We start from the raw sequence: 19736 nt of genomic DNA, 5'->3' as shown, positions 1-19736 counted from the left end.
TTTCTGTTTGAGAAACATTCGCTGAGAACCACAGTGTCCAGCTGAGTTAGTGGGACAGACCCTGGACAGGTCGCCTGTCACAACAGCAAAATCTACTCTAAAAACTAGTCTGAATTATTCTCTCTGCTGGTCTCTGATGCCATCTTGTGTTCAGTAAAAGGATTTTACAACCTACAAGTTCAGATCTCTTCTGTATGCTGTATTATAGAAAATAATATTCCTGTAAAATGCATGTAAATGTATTTAAGCTCCATATGATTTCAGAATACACAGCTCAGAAATTTACTAACCGGTAGGTCAGCAGTTTGATCCCAGTCTCCCCCATTCTACAGACTGAAGTGTCCTCGGGCAAGATTATGAACCCGAAACTCCCCCTGAAGGCTGTGTTAGTGCAGTGTATGAGTGTATGTGTGCATGATAGAGAAGGTGCTGCACATACATGCATTGTATGAATGTGTGTGTGAATGGGTTAGTGACAAAATTGTACTGTAAAGAGCTTTTTGTGGTCATCAAGACCTGTGAATCACTAAATATTTTTTTGTATTTCTACCCCAGCTGCTTTCAGACTTTATTTTAGTCCTAACTCGGTTTTGTTATTTCATGTGTTGTCAACAGGAAAAATCTCAAAGCTCTATTATCTTAAAAACATTTCCTAAACACAGCCATTTTCTTCTTCATCACATTCAGTGAAAGCAAAACTGAGTGTGGATCGAGACCTGGCAGACAAAACAGAACTTACATATGATGCTCAGTTCAGTGTTTTTAGACTTTAACGTTGGCAACAACTAGGACAACAAAGTAACTGTCATTCCTAGCTCACCATAGAAAATATACCCGAACTGTTGACTAAATAAACAGAATATTCTATTTATGTCTATTTATGTCTTTCTAGGTTATTTTTTTCCTATTTATTGTTATACATGTATATCATTAAAATTGTTTACACACTATTTTGGAGATTTGGCTTATTATTTGTTTTAGAATTTATCTGTACTGAATTATTTAGTAATTGTATGAATGTGTATTTGTTTTATTTTCAATATTTGGTCGGTTGCGGTTTATTATGTTTTGAAAATACTGTCTGTTACAATAATGTGAAGTATTTCAAGATTGTATTAAGGTGTCATCACACTGAAGTAATAGATTTTTTCATTTGTATTTAAGATTTGACAGAAGATGCTGTTGAGGTCCAACTGAAGCGGCTCCTCTTGCGCATGCGCAGACGCTCCCTCTCCTCTCCCATCACCGACCGACAGTGACCTCAGAGTCTGCAGCAGCACTCACACACAACTTGGATCTACACACAAACACACACGCACACACACAAACATACACACCCACTGCACAATAACACGAAGAGACAGCAAGCTCAAATCGTGGCAGCGGCACCTCGTAGAGGCACTTCCGGTGGCAACAGAAACTGCCACTGATTTGTTGAAGGCAGTTGCCGCGATATGAGGCAGCTGTCAGTTGCCACAGCTGTTTGGGGGCAGATGCCACTGCTGCCACCCTGTTTGAGGGCCACTACCGCTGTTTGTGACTTATTCCCTGAGATTTATACGTAGTTTATGAATGTTTATCAGCGTGTTACTGTTCTGAACACCAAGAATAATTGATCTGTATTTCTGCACTTGTTTTGTGAAACATGCTCGTTTATTTGGCTGATTTCTTTGTCATATTTGTACCGATTCTGCTTTGATGCTTCTAATGCTTTGCCTATGTTTTGTGTCATTGAAACTTGAAACCACACTGCTGCCAGGCTGCATTAGGGCACCGGCCGCGGCAGCTCCCACCTTTGTTTGAAGGCAGCTGTCTCTGTTTCCACATTGTTTGGAGGCAGCTTTGGAGTTGCCCCCATACAGTGTGGCATCCAATCCGCCTGCCACCAAACAGTGTGGCATCAAAGGCCGCTGCCTTGACATATTCAGTGGCAGTTTCTGCTGACACCGGAAGTGCCTCTACGGGCTACCGCTGCCACGATTTGAGCTTGCCCTTAGTGGACCGCTGCCACGATTTCAGCTTGCCCTTACTGGAAACACGGACACGGGCAGAGATGGCCGCGATCTTCGGGAAGATCTTCGTGGGGGTTTACGTGGAAATAAAGCGGAGCGACGGTAAGTTGCCTCTCACGCACCGCTCTCCCTCCGGCTGATCCGGATGAGCGGAGCTAACGTCGCCGCTCGCCGCAGTGGGAGCGCTTGTGCTATCGAGCGGCTGCTGCATCATCCTCACCGCAGCGAGAGGATGATGCAGGGTTTGCTGTGAAAAAAACCCCAAAAAACGAATGAATTAAGCACCACAGCCTTAAAAACCCAGATTGTGTTTTTTGCTGCCCTGCTGCTGCCGTCTGTCAGTCCCACAGACGCGCCGGCCGGCCGGGCCAGCAGCCGGGCGGGTCCGTCCACCTGTGCGGCTGCTGGTCTCTGACCCGAGCCAAACAAATGTCACCTGTCCGGCCTCTCCTCCCCTCTCCTCCCCTCTCCATCCCTCTGCACCATGGCTCCGGCAGAGGAGGAGACGCAGGCACCAAACCGCCTCTGCCTCCTCCAGCGGTGGCCTGTAGATGAGGGAGGGATGGTTGCATGCATGGGGCCTCTCCCCTCTGACTGCATCTCTTCATGCCGGCACTAAACGACCCCCCCTGTATTCCAGCTCATGTTCTGCTGCAGATGTGTGATTTTATTTCATGACTGCCAGGCTCTGTTAACAGACAGTAAATGCAGCCGTTGTGTGGCACATAATGAATGACAGGGGGAAAGCATTATCACCATCCCTCACACGAGCCACACCCATTAGCATCTTCTTTTAGTCTTTAAATTGGGACTGGAGACAGGAGATTTTCTGTCACGCAAACATTAACAGAGAACACTCTGAGGGAGAGATCCCGTTTGTTCATGGCTCACTGTGTGTCATTTAATGCTCCATGCAGTTTAAAGTGTGTGTCCTATTGGTGCTGATGCTGAGCGGGCCGAGCATCTCTTTACGTCCTCTCTGTGTAACCCCTCACTGCAGGACGGATACACCAGGCGATGGTCACATCGCTGCATGAAGACAACGACAGTGTGACGGTGGAGTGGATCGAGAACGGGGACACCAAAGGGAAGGAGGTACAGCTGCCATTCATTTGCTTTATTTTGTGCAGGATTGCTTTGCTCAGGTGGTTCCTCTTATTGGTTTATTTTAGACAGTTCAAAAGTGTCACCAGAAAAAAACGGAGTTAAAGTAGCTTTATAATTGCAAATATCTCCAATGAGGTTTTACATCATAAAACTAGAAGGGCTTTCTAAGAGTCACATTGCGTATTGAGATTAGATACATAAACAATGTACACAGAATCATTATGCTCATATTAGACGCAAGCAAAATCTCTGATATAGTTGAAAGGAAAATTTGTAACTGTACTTAACAGCTTTTTTGATGTCTGCATTATTTCTTGAGAAATTCACAAAAATGTCAAAAAGCACCCTATCTCATAATGTTAAAGTGTAAACAAGTTCCTGGATCTGCCCCCTGATGTGGATCCGCATCAAGATTGATCGGCTTCTTTCCTGACCCATACCACACGCAACCTTCCACCAAGTTTCGTAATCCTGCTAACAAGCAAACACAGATGAAAACAGAACCTCAGACAAACACAGACCCAGCAACAACAAACCCTGTCTTCATCCACCGACATATGACACAATGGCTGCATTCAATAACAGTGGCTCATGCACATGACAGGTTAAAAAATCATATGTATCATCAGCTCCACATTCCTCCTGCAGCTTTCCAAATACACTTCTTTTTTCTGTATTGATCATTTCAAATGTGTCTCAGAGTCTGATCCAAGGTAAACACAAACACTGGCTGTAAGGGCCAGTTTGGCTGACTGCAGAGGGGTCTACAACGTGTCAGCTTATTCTCTCAGTTAATGGGAACATTGTGATGTTTGATTTTAGTGGGTCAAGGAAAATGTCTTTCCTGTGTTTCTCATGATGTAATGTTTTCTTCCATAGGGAGAGCGGACTGTTGGATTTGTGTGTGTGTGTACACCTTTTTGCGTGAGAGAATTTCCAAGCAGTCGCTTCCCGTCGTTAAATTGAACGCGTTGCTTGTCTGTAGATATCACAGTTTTATTAGTGCTGTTCCTCCAGCAGCTGTTCTTATTCTTCACCGGTCTCATGTTTGTGCCTCAGATTGACCTGGAGAGCGTGTTCGCTCTGAATCCAGATGTTGTTCCTGATGAGGAGATACCACAGAGTCCTGAGGCTCCTGTTCCTCCCTCAAATGTTGCCAAAGCCAGCAAAGTCCCAAAGGTCTGACTCTCACTTTCAGTCCCCTTTCACACACACAAACACATTCAAAGATTATTATTCAGGATCTTTGTTAAACTTAAGATCATGTTTGAGTTCTATGAGTTAATTTTATTGCAGTTGATACAGTCATGATTATTATTTTGCTGAAACAGCTTTTATTTTGATAGTCTTACTGCTAGTTTAGCACAGTTTCTGGTTATACTGTCTGACTACTTATTACTAATCCACAGCTTCCAGCCCATTCGATTTGAGACTTCTCTGTAGCCAAGGTATAAATAGATTTGGGGCAAATAATGATCATTTTTATCCTTTCAGTTATCTGCCAGTCATTTTCTTGATCAAATGTTTTGTGCATAAATTGTCAGAAATTGTTCCCCAGGGTCTAAAATGATACAACATTTCTTTTTTTACTTTTGAGAAGCTGAAACCAGTAAATATTTGGTGTTTACGCTTGAAAAGCCAGAAAAATTATGAATTGTTTGATTTCAAACTACCAATCAATCCACTTCTAGTTCCTGTATTTGACTTGACTTGACTGAAACTTCTTTGAAAGTAAATTTACAAAGTGATCGATCATTGAATTTATTGAACTATAGCTGGAGTTTCACAGGTTTCAGTTTTATCACAGGAGGCTACTGTGCAGAGAAATGTAGTCATTCTAAATTGCCTTCAATAAATGTTTTCGTTCAATAGTGTGTAAGCAGGTTTTTCATACATGTGTTATCATCACCAACAAATCTAGCTGTTAGGTACTTACTATTTCACAAAGCACACTTTTACATCAGAGTTGATTAGACCTGTGCAGTGGGATCAGAAAATGATATTTATGCACACATCTCCTTTTTAGCTGTTCAACTTGCTGATTCTCTCTTATCGTGACAGGTGGACTGTTAGGACGGTTCTTTAACACAGTCTGTCATGTCCGTCTACTTCCAGCTCTGTTATGATTTTGACATTTTTGTTTTTTTTATTTTCAGACCAGACGGACTACATCAATACCAAAGCCTGAGAACGCTCCACGGGAGAACAGAGGTACGTTTGATTTAATATTATGCACCAAGAAACCCACGGACCCACAATCTGAGCGTGAGCTAACTAACAAAATGCGTTGCTTTTCCTGCCTACCGAAATACATACATTAAAATACCATTAATTGTAGTAATATTTAAAATAATACTCGTAACTGTTGGTGAGACATTCATGCACAAACATAACTTTTTAAGCTTGTGCACATTTTAACTTGTGACCAGACAGCCTGAAAATGATTTACCTAAATTAAAAAAGTTACTGTATTTCTTTTTATATCTATTTATACAGTTTCTGAGATTGTGGTGTCTTAATGCATGTATTTATTGAGTATGTTAAGCATGTAGTAAAAGGTTCAAGTTTAGTCATTTCCATACATATGCTCGATATAGAGAATTTAGAAAACCAAGAGAATTAGGCCGTTAATCATTTATCAAAATAGTTAGCAATTAATTTTCTGTCATTCAACTACTCTAACTACTAATTGAGTAATTGTTACAACCTTAAATGAAGCCAAAACCATCTGCAAGTAATGCTACCTCTAGGTGTAAAAGTGTGATACGTGTAGGGATTAGTGTTATAGTTATTGTGCTTTATAATTTGAGCGGACTGACCCTTTAACTTGCATAAATGAGTGATTATCCTGGACTGTGTTCTCCTCAGCTGCAGCAGTGGGAACCACCCGGGCCCGTCCCAGCCAGCAAAACCAAGCTGCAGAATCCCCTCCGCCAGCCATCGCTCCCCAGTCTGCACTGAACCAGACCCTGCTTCAGCAGCAGAACGGTAACACACCGTCTGTCTGTGTGGCTTCATGTACAACACACATCAGTGGGGCATTTCTCCGAAGTAGCTTCCTTCCAGCGTCCCCGGCTGTTGTTTTCTGGTGGAGGGCATGATGCTGAGGCCAGAGCCGGTGATGTCATGCTCCTCTCACAGCTGTGAGGGCCTCAAAGCCTCTTTCACTTCTCTGGAGTTCCACTCATACTACAGCACTTGTTCTGCAGTTCTTCTGGGGCTATGGGAATTAGCATAAATGTAAACTACCGGGGAACTAAAATCACACATAATTCCTATGAAAGCAAGTGCAGAATCACATTGAAGGATAGGTCTAAGGTTTTTGCGACTATATGAGTAAAATAAAGTAAACACCTGTAATAATTCATGTCTGAGTATTTGAGTAGTTTTATATATCTGTGGGGGAAAAAACCTTGAGTAAACCTACTGAAGTAAAAGTAGTGACACTACAGTGTAAAAATACTGGATTCAAAACTGTTCTTGGGTATAATATGTATTACTTTGACTTAGTCGCGCACACATCATGGTGCTGCAGCACATACTCGCCAGCTTTATTTAAAAATTAAGCTTTGTGATATGTTTTAAAAAATATACTTCGTAGGAATGAATGAGCTTGGGACCTTTAGAAAAAACTTATTTTTGTGATTATTTCGATTGGTTTGTTTCTTATGTCTCAGCACGGAAGAAGTCCAACTGTGTAAAGGAAGTGGAGAAACTCCAGGAAAAACGAGAGAAGAGACGACTTCAGCAGCAAGAGCTGAGAGAGAAGAGAGCACAGGTTGGGAGCAAAGAAACACATGCACCCAGTTTTATTTAGTAAACACAGCAGTGTTCCTAATGCAGTCGGAAGTCGAGTTCACGCAACTTTCCAAGTCAGCAGATCGCTGTGTAGTGCAAACTACACGACTTGCTGTATTGTGATCGGGAGTCTTACAGTTGTTGTGACTTGTAGCCCCCGACTAATATGTTGATCCTGACACATCAAGCTTGAGAAGCGGTGAAACGCTTCAGTGGGCGTCACGGTTGTAAAGAATAGAGAGCGGCTTGGCTTGAATTATCCGTCCGAAACCAATCTGAGACCGAGAGAAATCTAACTGAGCCCGACCGAAACCTGATAAGTGTTCTATTTTTCTGTCTGAACCCTATCCAGGCCTGGTGCAGATAAAATAAGCTGCACTGAGTTACCCTGTCCCTGACACGAGGTTTCATTACACCACACATGCAGATTTTGTGAAGAGCTTGAATTAATTTAGGAAAGTATTTGTCTTTTTAATAAAGCAAAAACCAAGCCAGCGTTTTCAGGATCACAAGGTGATGTGAATCTTACTGAAATATTTAAGTACTTTATGGTTAAAAAAACGCTGATCACTTCCTGTTCTTTGTGTTGCCGTACCTTCATGTAGAAATGAAAAATGACTTGCATTTAAATAGGGGTCTTTACAACCACTCGAAGCACTTTACACAATGAGTCACATTCAACCATTCCCACTCACTTTCATATAGCGCTCCTACTCCTACAATTGCACAATGATTATACCAGTGTCTTAATAATAATAATAATAGCTTGAATTTATATAGCGCCATTCAAGAGACCCAAGGACGCTTTACATATGTCCGTGAGGACAAAAGACAAAAGTCCTGTCCTAGGACAGTCTTCAACACAGTCCACCACCTGAGTCACAGCTGCCGAGAAGCCATAGTTGTGATCCTCTGGGAATTTTGAAATATCAATAACTCACCCTCGTGCTTGAATACTTTATACGTATTAAGCATAATAGCTGTAGATATGTCTTCAGGTTTTGGGCTGGATTTGTGTCTCGGTTTTAGGCCCATGCAAAGTATCATTTAGACCCTTAAAATAAGACGGCACACATTTTCTCATATTGCAAATAAGGAATGCAGTTTTCATTTGCTTCTGAATGATCTTTCTCAGCTGTGCCTGCATGTATATGTAAAATATACAAAATGAAAAACTAGCAGGATATGTACATTTCATCTGACACCTCTGTTTTGTGTTCCGTTGCAGGAGGTGGATGTCAATCTACCAAACTATGAAATTATGTGTATGATCCGAGACTTCCGAGCCAGTCTGGACTACAGGCCTTTAACAACTAACGATCTGGTAAGTCTGGTTGGTGATTAATGCTGCCTTCACAAGGGGGCGTGGTCACCATGCTCGTGAGAAGAGTCCATCTAAACATCCAACTGCAAGTGATATTCACAACCTCGAAACTTTCCAAGTTCACGAGTTGTGTTTCCTGACATCTCCAAAAACAGCGAAAGGCTTTGAAGTTCATTGTTCTGTTGAATGTAAAGTTAATATATTGTATATTTAGATTTTTTCATTATCTACTACTAGCTTGCCAAATTGTTAGCCTCTGTAGCTTCAGCGGCTAACAACACAGACAGTAATGTTAATTTTCGTGTCCATATTCCTGTTGCCGAGCAGATAGTGTTCACACAACTAGATTAGAAGATATAACCAGAACCAGGTGTCAAGTTGTTCAGGGAAATAGTAGCTTAAACATATTTTCATTTAATAGTAAACACCAGGTAAGATACATGCACAAGGTTTCATTAGAACCAACTCCAATTTGTATTTGGCCAAAAGAGGAGTTTGACATTTAGAGGATTTCCATTTGATGAAGCCATTCAAAAAACATGGTGGGTTTGGATGTTTCACTTGGTGAAAGAGCTGAAAGTGTCAGTGATGAATATGTTGATTTTTCCAACCTCAAAGCTTTTGTATTCTTTCTTTTGTATGTTCATAAAGAATAGTGTATCTGTACTTCTTGGTGTTTCAGATCGAGGACCACAGGATATGTGTCTGTGTACGTGCACGTCCCCTCAATAAAAAAGGTAAGAATTGTCTGATACAGCTTTTTACTTTGAGGCACATGGCTATGTGTGAACACAAGTGATTGTCTTTGCAGAGATATCTGGGAAGGACTTGGATGTGATCACCATTCCTAGTAAGGACGTGGTAATGGTCCATGAGCCCAAGCAGAAAGTCGACCTGACCCGCTACCTGGAGAACCAAACTTTCCGATTCGACTACACCTTTGATGAGAATTCCACCAATGAAATGGTTTATAGGTAATGTTTATTTTCTACTAAGTTTCAGAAAGGGAACTGAAACAGCCTTTTGTTAAAGAAAACGCTCCTCTGCTCACAGATTCACTGCTCAGCCGCTGGTCGAGACCATTTTTGAGAGGGGGATGGCGACCTGCTTTGCGTATGGACAAACTGGAAGTGGGAAAACACATGTGAGTGTTTAGATTTTAACTTGATTTTTATTTTTTGGTGCACTTGCCGTGACTCATTTTTCTCCTTTTCAGACGATGGGAGGTGACTTTTCAGGAAAGAACCAGGACTGTTCCAAAGGGATCTACGCTTTGTCCGGTTAGTTTCCCCTTTTCCTCCATCTCCACTGCTCGTTTCTGCATTTGGCTTCATAATGAAGTGTCTATTTTTTCTCTCCCTGTGCAGCCAGAGATGTTTTTCTCATGCTAAAGAAGCCAAATTACAAGAAGTTGGATCTTCAGGTCTTTGCCACATTTTTTGAGATTTACAGCGGGAAGGCAAGTGTCTTTTAACATGAGTTGTAATCAGTTCCTTCACAGTTTGTGTTGTATTAATTGGTAACACTTAACCCCCATTATTTATCATTTATGAATGGTATAAAAACATATAATAACTACTTTATGACACAATCTAATGTAGTTGTTTGCAGATATACGCACATTTTATTACATTATATACAATCTTTTAACTAATGTAACTATATATAACAATTTACCTTCTTCCAGAGTACATTACATATTATATAAATCCAATTGTGTTATGTTTTAGAATCATTTATTACCTTTTCATGTGCTAGCAGAACTCCTAGCTAGAAATCCAGTCCACCTTTTTGTTGTCTTTCACTGAACATATTGTTGTTAAAAAACAAACACTGCCCCTCAATACAATGCTACTGTTGATGAGTGCGGACAGACTGCTGCACTTATTTTGTGACTCCACTTATTTATTAATGATTAGGTTACTTAACAATAAACAATGAGCTGCACACACTGATATCAAGGTGGAAGTAGTTGATGTCCCAAGACAAGCAGGTCAGGCACTTTGATAACACAGATGTTAGCTCCTGGAATGACAGCTGTTAAAACACACCACAAAACAGGGCTGCTAGTTAGGGACCCGCTGAGCCATGAAATATGTTCAGTCAATTATATAGCAATGAGAAGTTGTTTTGTTGAGGTTCATGAGTTTTGTCCTCTCATAATAATAATGATAATACTAGTACCAAATAATAAATAATGTAAAAACAAATAAAAACACAGTCATAAAAGAATAAACAGACTTAATGTGTGACAAAAATGTAAGCATGATCACCCATAAAAATTATAAAAACTAGAATTAGTAAAATCGGGAATGCAGTACGATAAAATTATGATTTAAGCTTTAATTTAAAGGAAGGTACTGACTCAGTCTGCCATATATCCTGGGGCAGGGTACTCTTTCAAAAGCTCTGCCCCCTTTAGTTTTCAGCCGGGAATCTGCAACCGTGATTTCAGTGACCAGGACAATGTTAGAATAAGACAGAGATATTAATAATCAGGTTACTCTCTACATCCTGATCTGAACATTATCATAAGTCATCACAGGGACGAGTGTGTGCACACAGATACTAACTGACCAGAGATAATCATCACACGACAGAACACAAGTTGAATATAGTTGGATTCAATCATTATAATTGTCATATAATCATCAATCCCCTCAGAAGTACCAGTGTACATCATGTATAAAGCTTCAAAATGACCAGAAACTGCTGTATACCAGCATCAGGCTATGGATGGTTCACAAAAAGTTGACGTTAACATCAATAGACACTTAAAATAGAAAAACTATTGCTTACAGCTACTTAATAGTGTGTTATGAAATATCTATTAAATGTTAATATGCTGCTAAATAGTGTGAAATTAAGTAAAAACATATTTGAATATGAATATTGTCTCAGATTTGTCATAAGGTTAGATGATTTCTGTCTGTTGTGCCACAGTAAATGATTTGAGTTGGAACCGTATGTGTGACTTTGTGCTTTCCTTTAAAGGTGTTTGACCTACTGAACCGCAAGGCTAAGTTACGTGTCCTGGAGGACGGGAAGCAGCAGGTGCAGGTGGTGGGTCTGCAGGAGAAGGAGGTGAAATGTATGGAGGACGTCCTCAAACTGATTGAATTGGGAAACAGCTGCAGGTAAACACAGGAATTAATGTTGTAATTATTGGTCGGGAAAACTTTGGACGGATCCTCACAAATACACTTTGTGCTGTTTCTTTCTGCGTCTCCTTCAGGACTTCTGGTCAGACCTCAGCGAACGCTCACTCCTCTCGGAGCCACGCAGTGTTTCAGATCATTCTGCGTAAACGGGGGAAGATGCATGGAAAGTTTTCCCTGATTGACTTGGCGGGGAATGAGAGAGGGGCAGACACCTCCAGCGCCGACCGCCAGACTCGCTTCGAAGGAGCCGAGATCAACAAGAGCCTTCTGGCACTTAAGGTCTCCTCCTCAGTGCTACAGATATCCTGTGCATCAGTGTCTTTATTGCAGAGGTTGAACTGTTTTTCCATGCGGCCTGGAAAACAGTTCTGGAGTCTGCATTAAACACATTTAAAAACTGCAGTCATTCTGTCTCAAAACACACGTTATGACATAATGTCCATCCTTGACATTCAGTGACAGAATTCAGACAGACAGACAGACAGCAATTCAATTTTGTTATTATTTGTTGACCAGAATATTTCAGGGTTTATTTTCTCTCTTTTATATCTTGCACATTGCAAAAGAGACTCCGACTCATTCAACTCTAAACTGAGTAGCTGAAGTTTTTTCGGCTTCTAGATAAAGTTACAATTAAGGACCAAGCTAATTTCTCCTCACTCTTGTTGAGAGTGAAGTGCAGATGATTGAGGGCAGACTATGAGGTAAATTGTGATTTGTTAAAGTTGGGCTCTACAATTATATTTTATAATTTTTAATAGAAGCTTAGTTTTAGTAAAGTTACAAACCAACAAATTGTTCCTGCAGATAAACAGTTTATCCCCCCCCCCCTGAGTCCTATGGAGAACTGTGTTTACCCCACATAAACTCCTTCTCATTTATTCTGTCCCCTGCAGACATAAGGATTTAATGGTGAGGAGTTTAAGTCAAATTGGATTTTTGCCTTTTATATTTTTTCCCACAAGAGTTGAAGTTCATTTCTTGTCAGCGCAGGCCCGACCAAGCGCCATTTCCTCAGTTCGGCAGAATTTCCATCTTCTGGTTAAATTTCTTGGCAAAAGCAAGAAAAATCCTTTGCTACATCACAGCACTACTGCTCAGGTTTAAAAGTTTTCTATACAGGACCACAGTGTCGACTTTTATCAATCTTTGTTACTCACACCTGCAAATTGTAGTGGTTTGAGTTTAGCAGTTTAATAGTTTTTAGATTGAGGTGGTTTTATTTGGTTGTTAGGTTCCTTCAGATATTGTATCCTATCTGACTGCAGCACACAGAAGTTAAAAAAAATCTATCATTAAGATTAATAGTTTAATGTGCAAAATGTTAATTGGAAAAAATAGCTTCATCTTTAACTCACTTGTTACGTCCTACGAATATTTCAATTTGAGTTAGTAAGCGGTGATATTTCTACTGAGCCACTGACGATGTCTCTGTCTCTGTGCAGGAGTGTATTCGAGCTCTGGGCCTAAACAAACCCCACACTCCTTTCCGAGCCAGCAAGTTAACCCAGGTGCTGAGGGACTCCTTCATCGGAGAAAACTCCAGAACATGCATGGTAAGAAAACAGCACAGCCACATGTGTTACCCAACAGGTTTGAATAAGGCCTGATATTTGCTGATCCAATGTTTCCATGCACAGATAGCGACCATCTCTCCTGGGATGGCCTCTTGCGAAAACACCCTGAACACGCTGAGATACGCCAACAGGTAAAACACACTCTCCTGATCTGCTGTAACTGCAGCTCAGGGTCTTGAACACAACTGGCTCTATTCAAATGAATGAGTCACACGGGGTTTAAGTCTGAATGCAGCCTTAGAGCTGGGATTCGAAGGTGAAGCTGATGTTACTTGAACCAGTACCACTTCTCTTTTTTTTGGTAAAAAGCTATGAAATGTATAAAACACTGACACAATGTCCCTGAGCAGGTCATGTGTTTGTGAGAGTCTGAAAACAGCTGTATGAGGCCACGGTCACACATGTGCAAATGTGAATATTGAGAATGTGAATATTGTTATTTAATCCGTTTGAAGATAAGAATATTAATTCATGAAACTTTGATATAAATGAAAACTAACCGATCACACATTAAAAGCTTTATTTGTTCTTTGGAAAAGACTTACATCAGTAAGTACATTTATTGTAGTAGTGCATTTTTCAAGTACAGTACCTCAGTATGGTTTTGTGGTATCTGATACTCCACTACATTTTTCATCACTCTGTTATTGCTGCTTTACCTTGAGTAAAATATTTGAGTGCTTTTTTCTCCCACTGTCCTCTTCTGTCCCTCCCCTTTGCTCCTGTCCCTTCTCTTTGTTTCTCTCTCCCACCATGTATCCAGGGTTAAGGAGTTTGGTATCAGTCCCTCAGACATTCCCTTCTCCCAGGGCGGGGGTGGAGGGGGTCGCTGTGATCTCTCCCCGACTTATGAGTATAACTTATCACTTATCGTATCACTTTACATCATCTCCCATCCTCTCTCTCTCTCCATAGTCTCTCCCTCCACATGGCATTATGACATCACCTGCACGTCTCATTCATGACCACTTTTTGTTGCACTCAGAAGTTACCTTGTCATTTTACAGTCATAGAAAGTGTAATTCAGATCAAGGATATGAGATATTCTGTATATTTAGTAAATCAAACAATGAATCCATACAGGTTATTAAGTTTATCCAAGGCCTGATAAATCTGGTTTGGCCAGGGGTCTTTCTGTGTGGAGATTGCACGTTCTCGTGTTTGCGTGGGTTTTCTCTGGATTCCTCCCACATGCAGATTGGGGTGAGGTTCACTGGAGACTCTAAATTGAGAGTAGGTGTGAATAGTTGTTTGTCTATTTATGGACTGTATGCTGTCGACCTGTCCACCCTCGACGGCCGGCTGGCTGAATGGATGGATGGTATATATCTCGTTCCAGTGAGACACAGTGTTGCTCTCTGTGACATGTTCCTTCATCACCATGAACCCACACACACACTGTAGTTTATTATGACTCAGTTTTAAAGAGGAAAGTATGTGTATTTGTGACTGTTTTTTAAAGATTTACATCCTCAGTAGGAACCAGTTGGTTTGAACCTGAGAGCCACAGACATGGTAGAGAAATGTGTAGACATGATATGTGTTGACAATAAGTGAAATATATAATATGTATTCAATGTATACAACATCCCCAGCCTTATAACTTGACTGCAGGCAATAATAATAATTTGTGAGTACCTTCCATTTACACCCAGCACTAAAATACGATCTGTATGTGGATACATTATCTGGTGGATCGGATGACGTTATCCAGACGATATGTCCAGATACAGATCTCATGTCAGTACCATGTGCAGAGTCAGAGACGGCTGTTTTGACATTCATCTGCTAAAGGATGATGATTCTCTGCGGGTTTCTCATCAGGAGCCACAACGTTCAAATTTCATATCATGATTAGATCCATTTTTAAAGATAAAATATTGATGAACACAGCTTCGATTAGTTTTTAAATGAAAAACAATGAATCACACATCGATAGCGTTTATTGTTTTTCGGAAAGTGACTCAGAATCACCCAGTAACCAAGTACATTTACTCAATCGACATCATGTCTGTTGTTATTGAGCCAAAATAGAAGTCGCTGCAATTTTGGAATCATTTTCGGATAAGTTTACTTTTGATAAAGTGGGCCTGACTGAACTAATAGAAAGAGTTCTGGGTTTTTATGTGTCATTTCATTGTTTGGAGGGGATCTTTAATGATGGTAACCTGCAGGCCACTAATCTCCTGAGTGGGACGACATAAATACTGTACTTCATTATTTCATAATATCCATAATCCCAGTGTTAGAAGAGGTAACTTCTGCTTTTCCTCCCATTTTTTTGTTAATTTTGCACCACCATTCATTTTCACAGCTTAGATTTCCCTGAATGTCTGCATGGAGTCTGTAACATTTATCAGTTCCTTCATCGCCACACTCATGCTCCATATGTCCCCCGGTTATATCACAGTATTTGCTTCTTCTCCTGGCATGCTGAGCATTTCCACCATTCATTAGTCTGTGTTTAGTCGCATGCAGCTCCAGCTCCATTAGCTCATCCGGCACTTCAGCAGCAGTCAGTGTTTCTGGATTAACCGGCTGCGATGGTGTGTTGTCAGGGTGAAGGAGCTCATGGTGGACCCCGCAGCAGCGAATGGGGGCCGCCAGGGAGGACTCGTCAACCAGCTGGAGGTGATGGAGGCTCAGTGGGGAGTCGGCAGCTCTCCACAGAGAGACGACTTGAAGCTGCTCTGCGAACAGAACGTAAGACAAACACAGATTCATTCAGGTGGATGGAGGCTTAAGTTCGCCTTAAAACAATACTCACATTTATACATTCAACACTAAACCATAAGCAATGTTTTTCTCTGCTGTCACATTCTTACTAAGTATGGGTTCATTTAAACTCACTGCAATATAAAGTCCTGCACCTCTGTGGAAACATACAATCATGTCAAGAAGTAGACACTGTTGGTATGACAGCTTCTCAGTTATGTAAAATCAAGTTTTTGCAGAATCATGTTTGTGTCCAAACAGTTTATTTTTGGTGATAATGGTGTGATTTTGTTTTTTGCCTTTCGACTGCAGGTTTTGTACTTCAGAGGGTTAAAGAGGTTTTATGAGCAGCCCTATGAGAGATAATTAATACTTGGTCTCACACAGACCAGTATACTCTCTCACAAACACTACTATCCTCGCTTACATGTACCATCATACTCTCTCACATGAACCAACATATAACATCATACTCTCTCACATGTAGTATGCATTCAGTTATTGAAGCTAGTGGAACAGAGGCTAGACGGAGTACGAGGTCATGACTTCAACTCTCTGTGTGATGATTTAATAAAGAGCCTCCAGTGTAATTGTTGGGGACAAAATCTCCCGACCTTGTTCAGCACAAAACATATTTTCCAAAGTTAGGCTGACACTAATACATGACCTGTCCTAGTCCTAGTTTAGATAACTAGGTTGAGACAGTAGACAGTGCTGTATCTCTCTCGCTAGTTTAATTAGGCTGTAGAAAACGATTGAAATGCTGCTGCTGCTGCTACAGAAGCTAAGAAGAAACAAAAGCTGAAATGAACTTGAATTGATTAATAGTGTTTAACTGGGAAGTGCTGGTTATTCATCATACTAATGTCATTAAAAGTCAATTAAAAGTCTGAATTTATCCAATTAAGTGAGTCTCATCTTCCAGTGCTCTGTGTAAGTTCCCACAGAGAGGAACATCAATACATCCACAAAGTGCTGCCCCTCAGGTCCCAGTGTCACTGGACCAAAACAGACTCGGTTGTGTTTTGTTTTTCTCTTTGCAGGAGGAAGAGGTTTCCCCGCAGCTCTTCTCCTTCCATGAAGCCGTGTCTCAGCTGGTGGAGATGGAGGAGCAGGTTCTGGAGGACCACAGGGCTGTGTTCCAGGTACTGTAAAGTCTCCACAAAGTCAAACAACAGTCACTGAATATCCGGCAAGATTCTGACCCGACATGACCGATCCACATTAAGTCAAGTTTCAGGAGAGACCTGATATTTCTTTTCTGAAGAAACCGTCACAGCCTGATTTTCTTTACTGTATGAATGATCTTAAACAATTGCTGCCTGTGAATCCTTAATATAGCTCTTCTGACCCTTAATTATTCACAATTCTTTCCAAACGTGCTTTCCAACTAATATTAGTGCTCACAGTTCAGTGAAGGTAGATGTTTGTTTTCATTCCCTCTTTATCAGTCCGATGTCTTCAGTTATAAGGTGTTTACCTCCACAGGAGTCCATCCGCTGGCTGGAGGACGAGAAGATGCTTTTGGAAATGACAGAGGAGGTGGACTACGACGTCGAGTCATATGCAACTCAACTAGAACAAATCCTGGACCAGAAGATCGACATTCTCACTGAGCTCAGAGGTAAAGTCATTTGCCTTCATCTGAGCTTGGATGTTCTTCACAGCTGTTATCTTCAACAGGTTTGACAAGGCACAAAGTGAACACTCAGATCAGTGTAAAGGCTGCGAAAGCTCAAGGTTAAAGCCTTGTTTCCATGAAGTTTTGTTTCATGTCTGTAATTCAGTCTCATTTACGGACTCAGCTCCCTTGTGTTCATTGTGAAATGAATTTCTTTACAGCTGGCTACAGACGCCACTGCAGGCTTTGGAGAAGGGCAAATTAAAAAAAAGATTTTTATGGAATATGTGCCTGGAGTAATATCGCAATAAAAACTTTGTTTTAGGATTGCTGGTTGAAGCACACTGTTTGTCAATTATTCTATTATCAATATATTTAATGATATATACATAAATAAATGAATATATTTTTATGTAATAACTGAACTCACACGTTTATTCAACTTCAGTTTACTCTTTTTTTTTTAAAGAACATGGAAATTCACCATGGGCTAAACTGGCTGAACAAGTTTATATTTAATAGTAGAAATACACAATGTCAAACAATTTAATTGAGCCGCTTAGGTAATTAGTTTTTATGCCAATTTCTTGTGGCACTAAGTTCATATGGTCTGTCCGAAGGGGGGGAGTTTAGCAACACATCTGAGATGATGGAGGTTGCCATAGGAACAAATGCTCTTCCCGTTGACTTTCATACGGACACAGAGCTATGTGGAAATGAGGCGTTAACATGCAGAGATATATTGGGAAATTTGGGAAATATGCGATTACCACCGTCTAAGATCACTTGCAATTAATATGTGATCTCAATCTGTGTCTCTTATACATACAAAAAGATCAAACCAGTTCAATAAGCACATTCAACCACAATTGAAATTAAAACTACAGGTTGCTTTAAAAAATAAACCTAAAAAAAACACTACAATTGTAGAAGTGCACATGATCAAAACTTATTTTCGTCCATATTCAAAAAACTCTCAATGTCAGTGGCTGTTGCTCTTTCTCAATTATTTTATACGTATTTCAGAATCCTGTGTTTTTGATACAGCAGCAGCTCTTCTGGTTCAGGAAGCTGGGGATCGAGAGAAAAACCCAATCAACACATTGATAGATTCTCAATCTCTACATAAAAACCACTCAATCGTTCGGACAAGCAGCCCAATCAAATGAATCACCACATGTGACTGCAGAGGGCGCTGTTGCTTAGTAAAAGTAGTTTTGCTTTAGCAAAAAAAAGTCACAAGTTGTGATATCTGATATCTTTAGTCATTGACGCATGTTGTGTGATGTTCTCTTTTCTTTCAGATAAAGTCAAGTCTTTCCGTTGTGCACTCTCGGAAGAGGAGCAAGCTAGCAAACAAATAACCCCGAAGAGGCCTCGTGCACTATAGACGCCCATAAAACACACAATATTCCACTGTAATGATGACTTGACCTGAGACGGGGGAGGCCTTGTCTCTAAGATGCTCAGCTGTTATTTTATGACTTACTGTCTCTGTGTGTTTGGTTCCTCCTTCCACCTCTTTGCTGTACAGACTGCCACCGCTTCCCATCATCCATCCGTCCATCTGTAAAACCAAACCGTCTCTGCTCTCCACCCTCCTGTGAAGTGTATTCACCACCTTTCTGTCATGTGCGATAAGGCACACGTGTTTCGTGCAAACGAAAAAAAAGATGAACAACTATTTGTTTTAAATGAATTTTTATAGATTTAATCATATCTTATCTTCACCGTGGCCAATTTTATAAACAGCTGTTGCCATTTTGTGCAATATATGGAGGATCCTCCTCCTGTTCCCTGTGTTTCAGTTCAGGGGTGAACAGCACATGTTGTGTTTGTGTGTACAGTAAAATGAGCCACTATGTGTTTGTGTTGATACTGTATAGGTTTGACTGAGCCAAAAAAACACAAAACTGCCCTTACATTACATCAATCGACCTAATGAGGGCGCTATGTCAGTGTTCCAGACGGCATTTGCAACATTAAAGAAATAATACTTCTTGTTGTTGCACTTGTTTTTATTTACCCTGGAAAAAATGTAATTTAAAAAAGTTTAAACTCTGTAGAAACTCTCAATAGAAACTGTGAGCTGTGTGCCGCTGACAGACTCAGTGTAACACTTCAGTTTTGCATTTATTTGTGGTATATAAATATGTAATAAATGGTTTATAAAACTATATGATTGATGTAGGGGCATCTTAAATCTTTACTGATGTACAGTACATGTCAGAAATTATAACTTCTCCAATGAACATGCAGTGTTTTTTTATGATCATGATCATTTATCACATGTTAATACAGCAGCTTCTATTCATGGGAGTTAAATACATTAATGAACATTTTGATTTGCTTACAACTGTGTGTTTTTAAAAGTTCTGACCTGCAAAGTAAAGTGTTCCTACACTTTTTTCCTGATATTTA

General features: G+C 40.5%; 1 protein-coding gene across 1 annotated transcript; it reads left to right on the top strand.

Moving 5' to 3' along the window:
• The first annotated feature begins 1955 nt into the window (after positions 1-1955).
• LOC117772154 (kinesin-like protein KIF2A) lies at positions 1956-19716 on the top strand. The gene is made up of 21 exons (XM_034603104.1): positions 1956-2114; positions 3013-3107; positions 4179-4298; positions 5276-5330; positions 5988-6107; positions 6797-6897; positions 8146-8241; positions 8924-8978; positions 9053-9215; positions 9295-9385; positions 9458-9521; positions 9609-9700; positions 11236-11378; positions 11477-11681; positions 12848-12958; positions 13043-13110; positions 13743-13832; positions 15538-15682; positions 16738-16839; positions 17183-17318; positions 18620-19716. Exons 1-21 carry the CDS (start codon positions 2054-2056, stop codon positions 18703-18705), a joined length of 2199 nt encoding a protein of 732 aa, XP_034458995.1. The 5' UTR covers positions 1956-2053; the 3' UTR covers positions 18706-19716.
• The last annotated feature ends 20 nt before the right edge of the window (positions 19717-19736 follow it).

This window comes from Hippoglossus hippoglossus, chromosome 12 (genome assembly GCF_009819705.1).
Source record: "Hippoglossus hippoglossus isolate fHipHip1 chromosome 12, fHipHip1.pri, whole genome shotgun sequence".
NCBI lineage: Eukaryota > Metazoa > Chordata > Actinopteri > Pleuronectiformes > Pleuronectidae > Hippoglossus > Hippoglossus hippoglossus.
The sequence above is the reverse complement of the archived record's forward strand: the minus strand, read 5'-3'. Positions and strand labels throughout refer to the sequence as shown.

Coding starts and splice junctions, on each gene's coding strand:
- LOC117772154 (XM_034603104.1), top strand. CDS start 2,054: ATGGCCGCGATCTTCGGGAAGATCTTCGTGGGGGTTTACGTGGAAATA. Junction 3,108..4,178: donor GGGACACCAAAGGGAAGGAG/GTACAGCTGCCA, acceptor TTTGTGCCTCAG/ATTGACCTGGAGAGCGTGTT. Junction 6,898..8,145: donor TGAGAGAGAAGAGAGCACAG/GTTGGGAGCAAA, acceptor GTTCCGTTGCAG/GAGGTGGATGTCAATCTACC.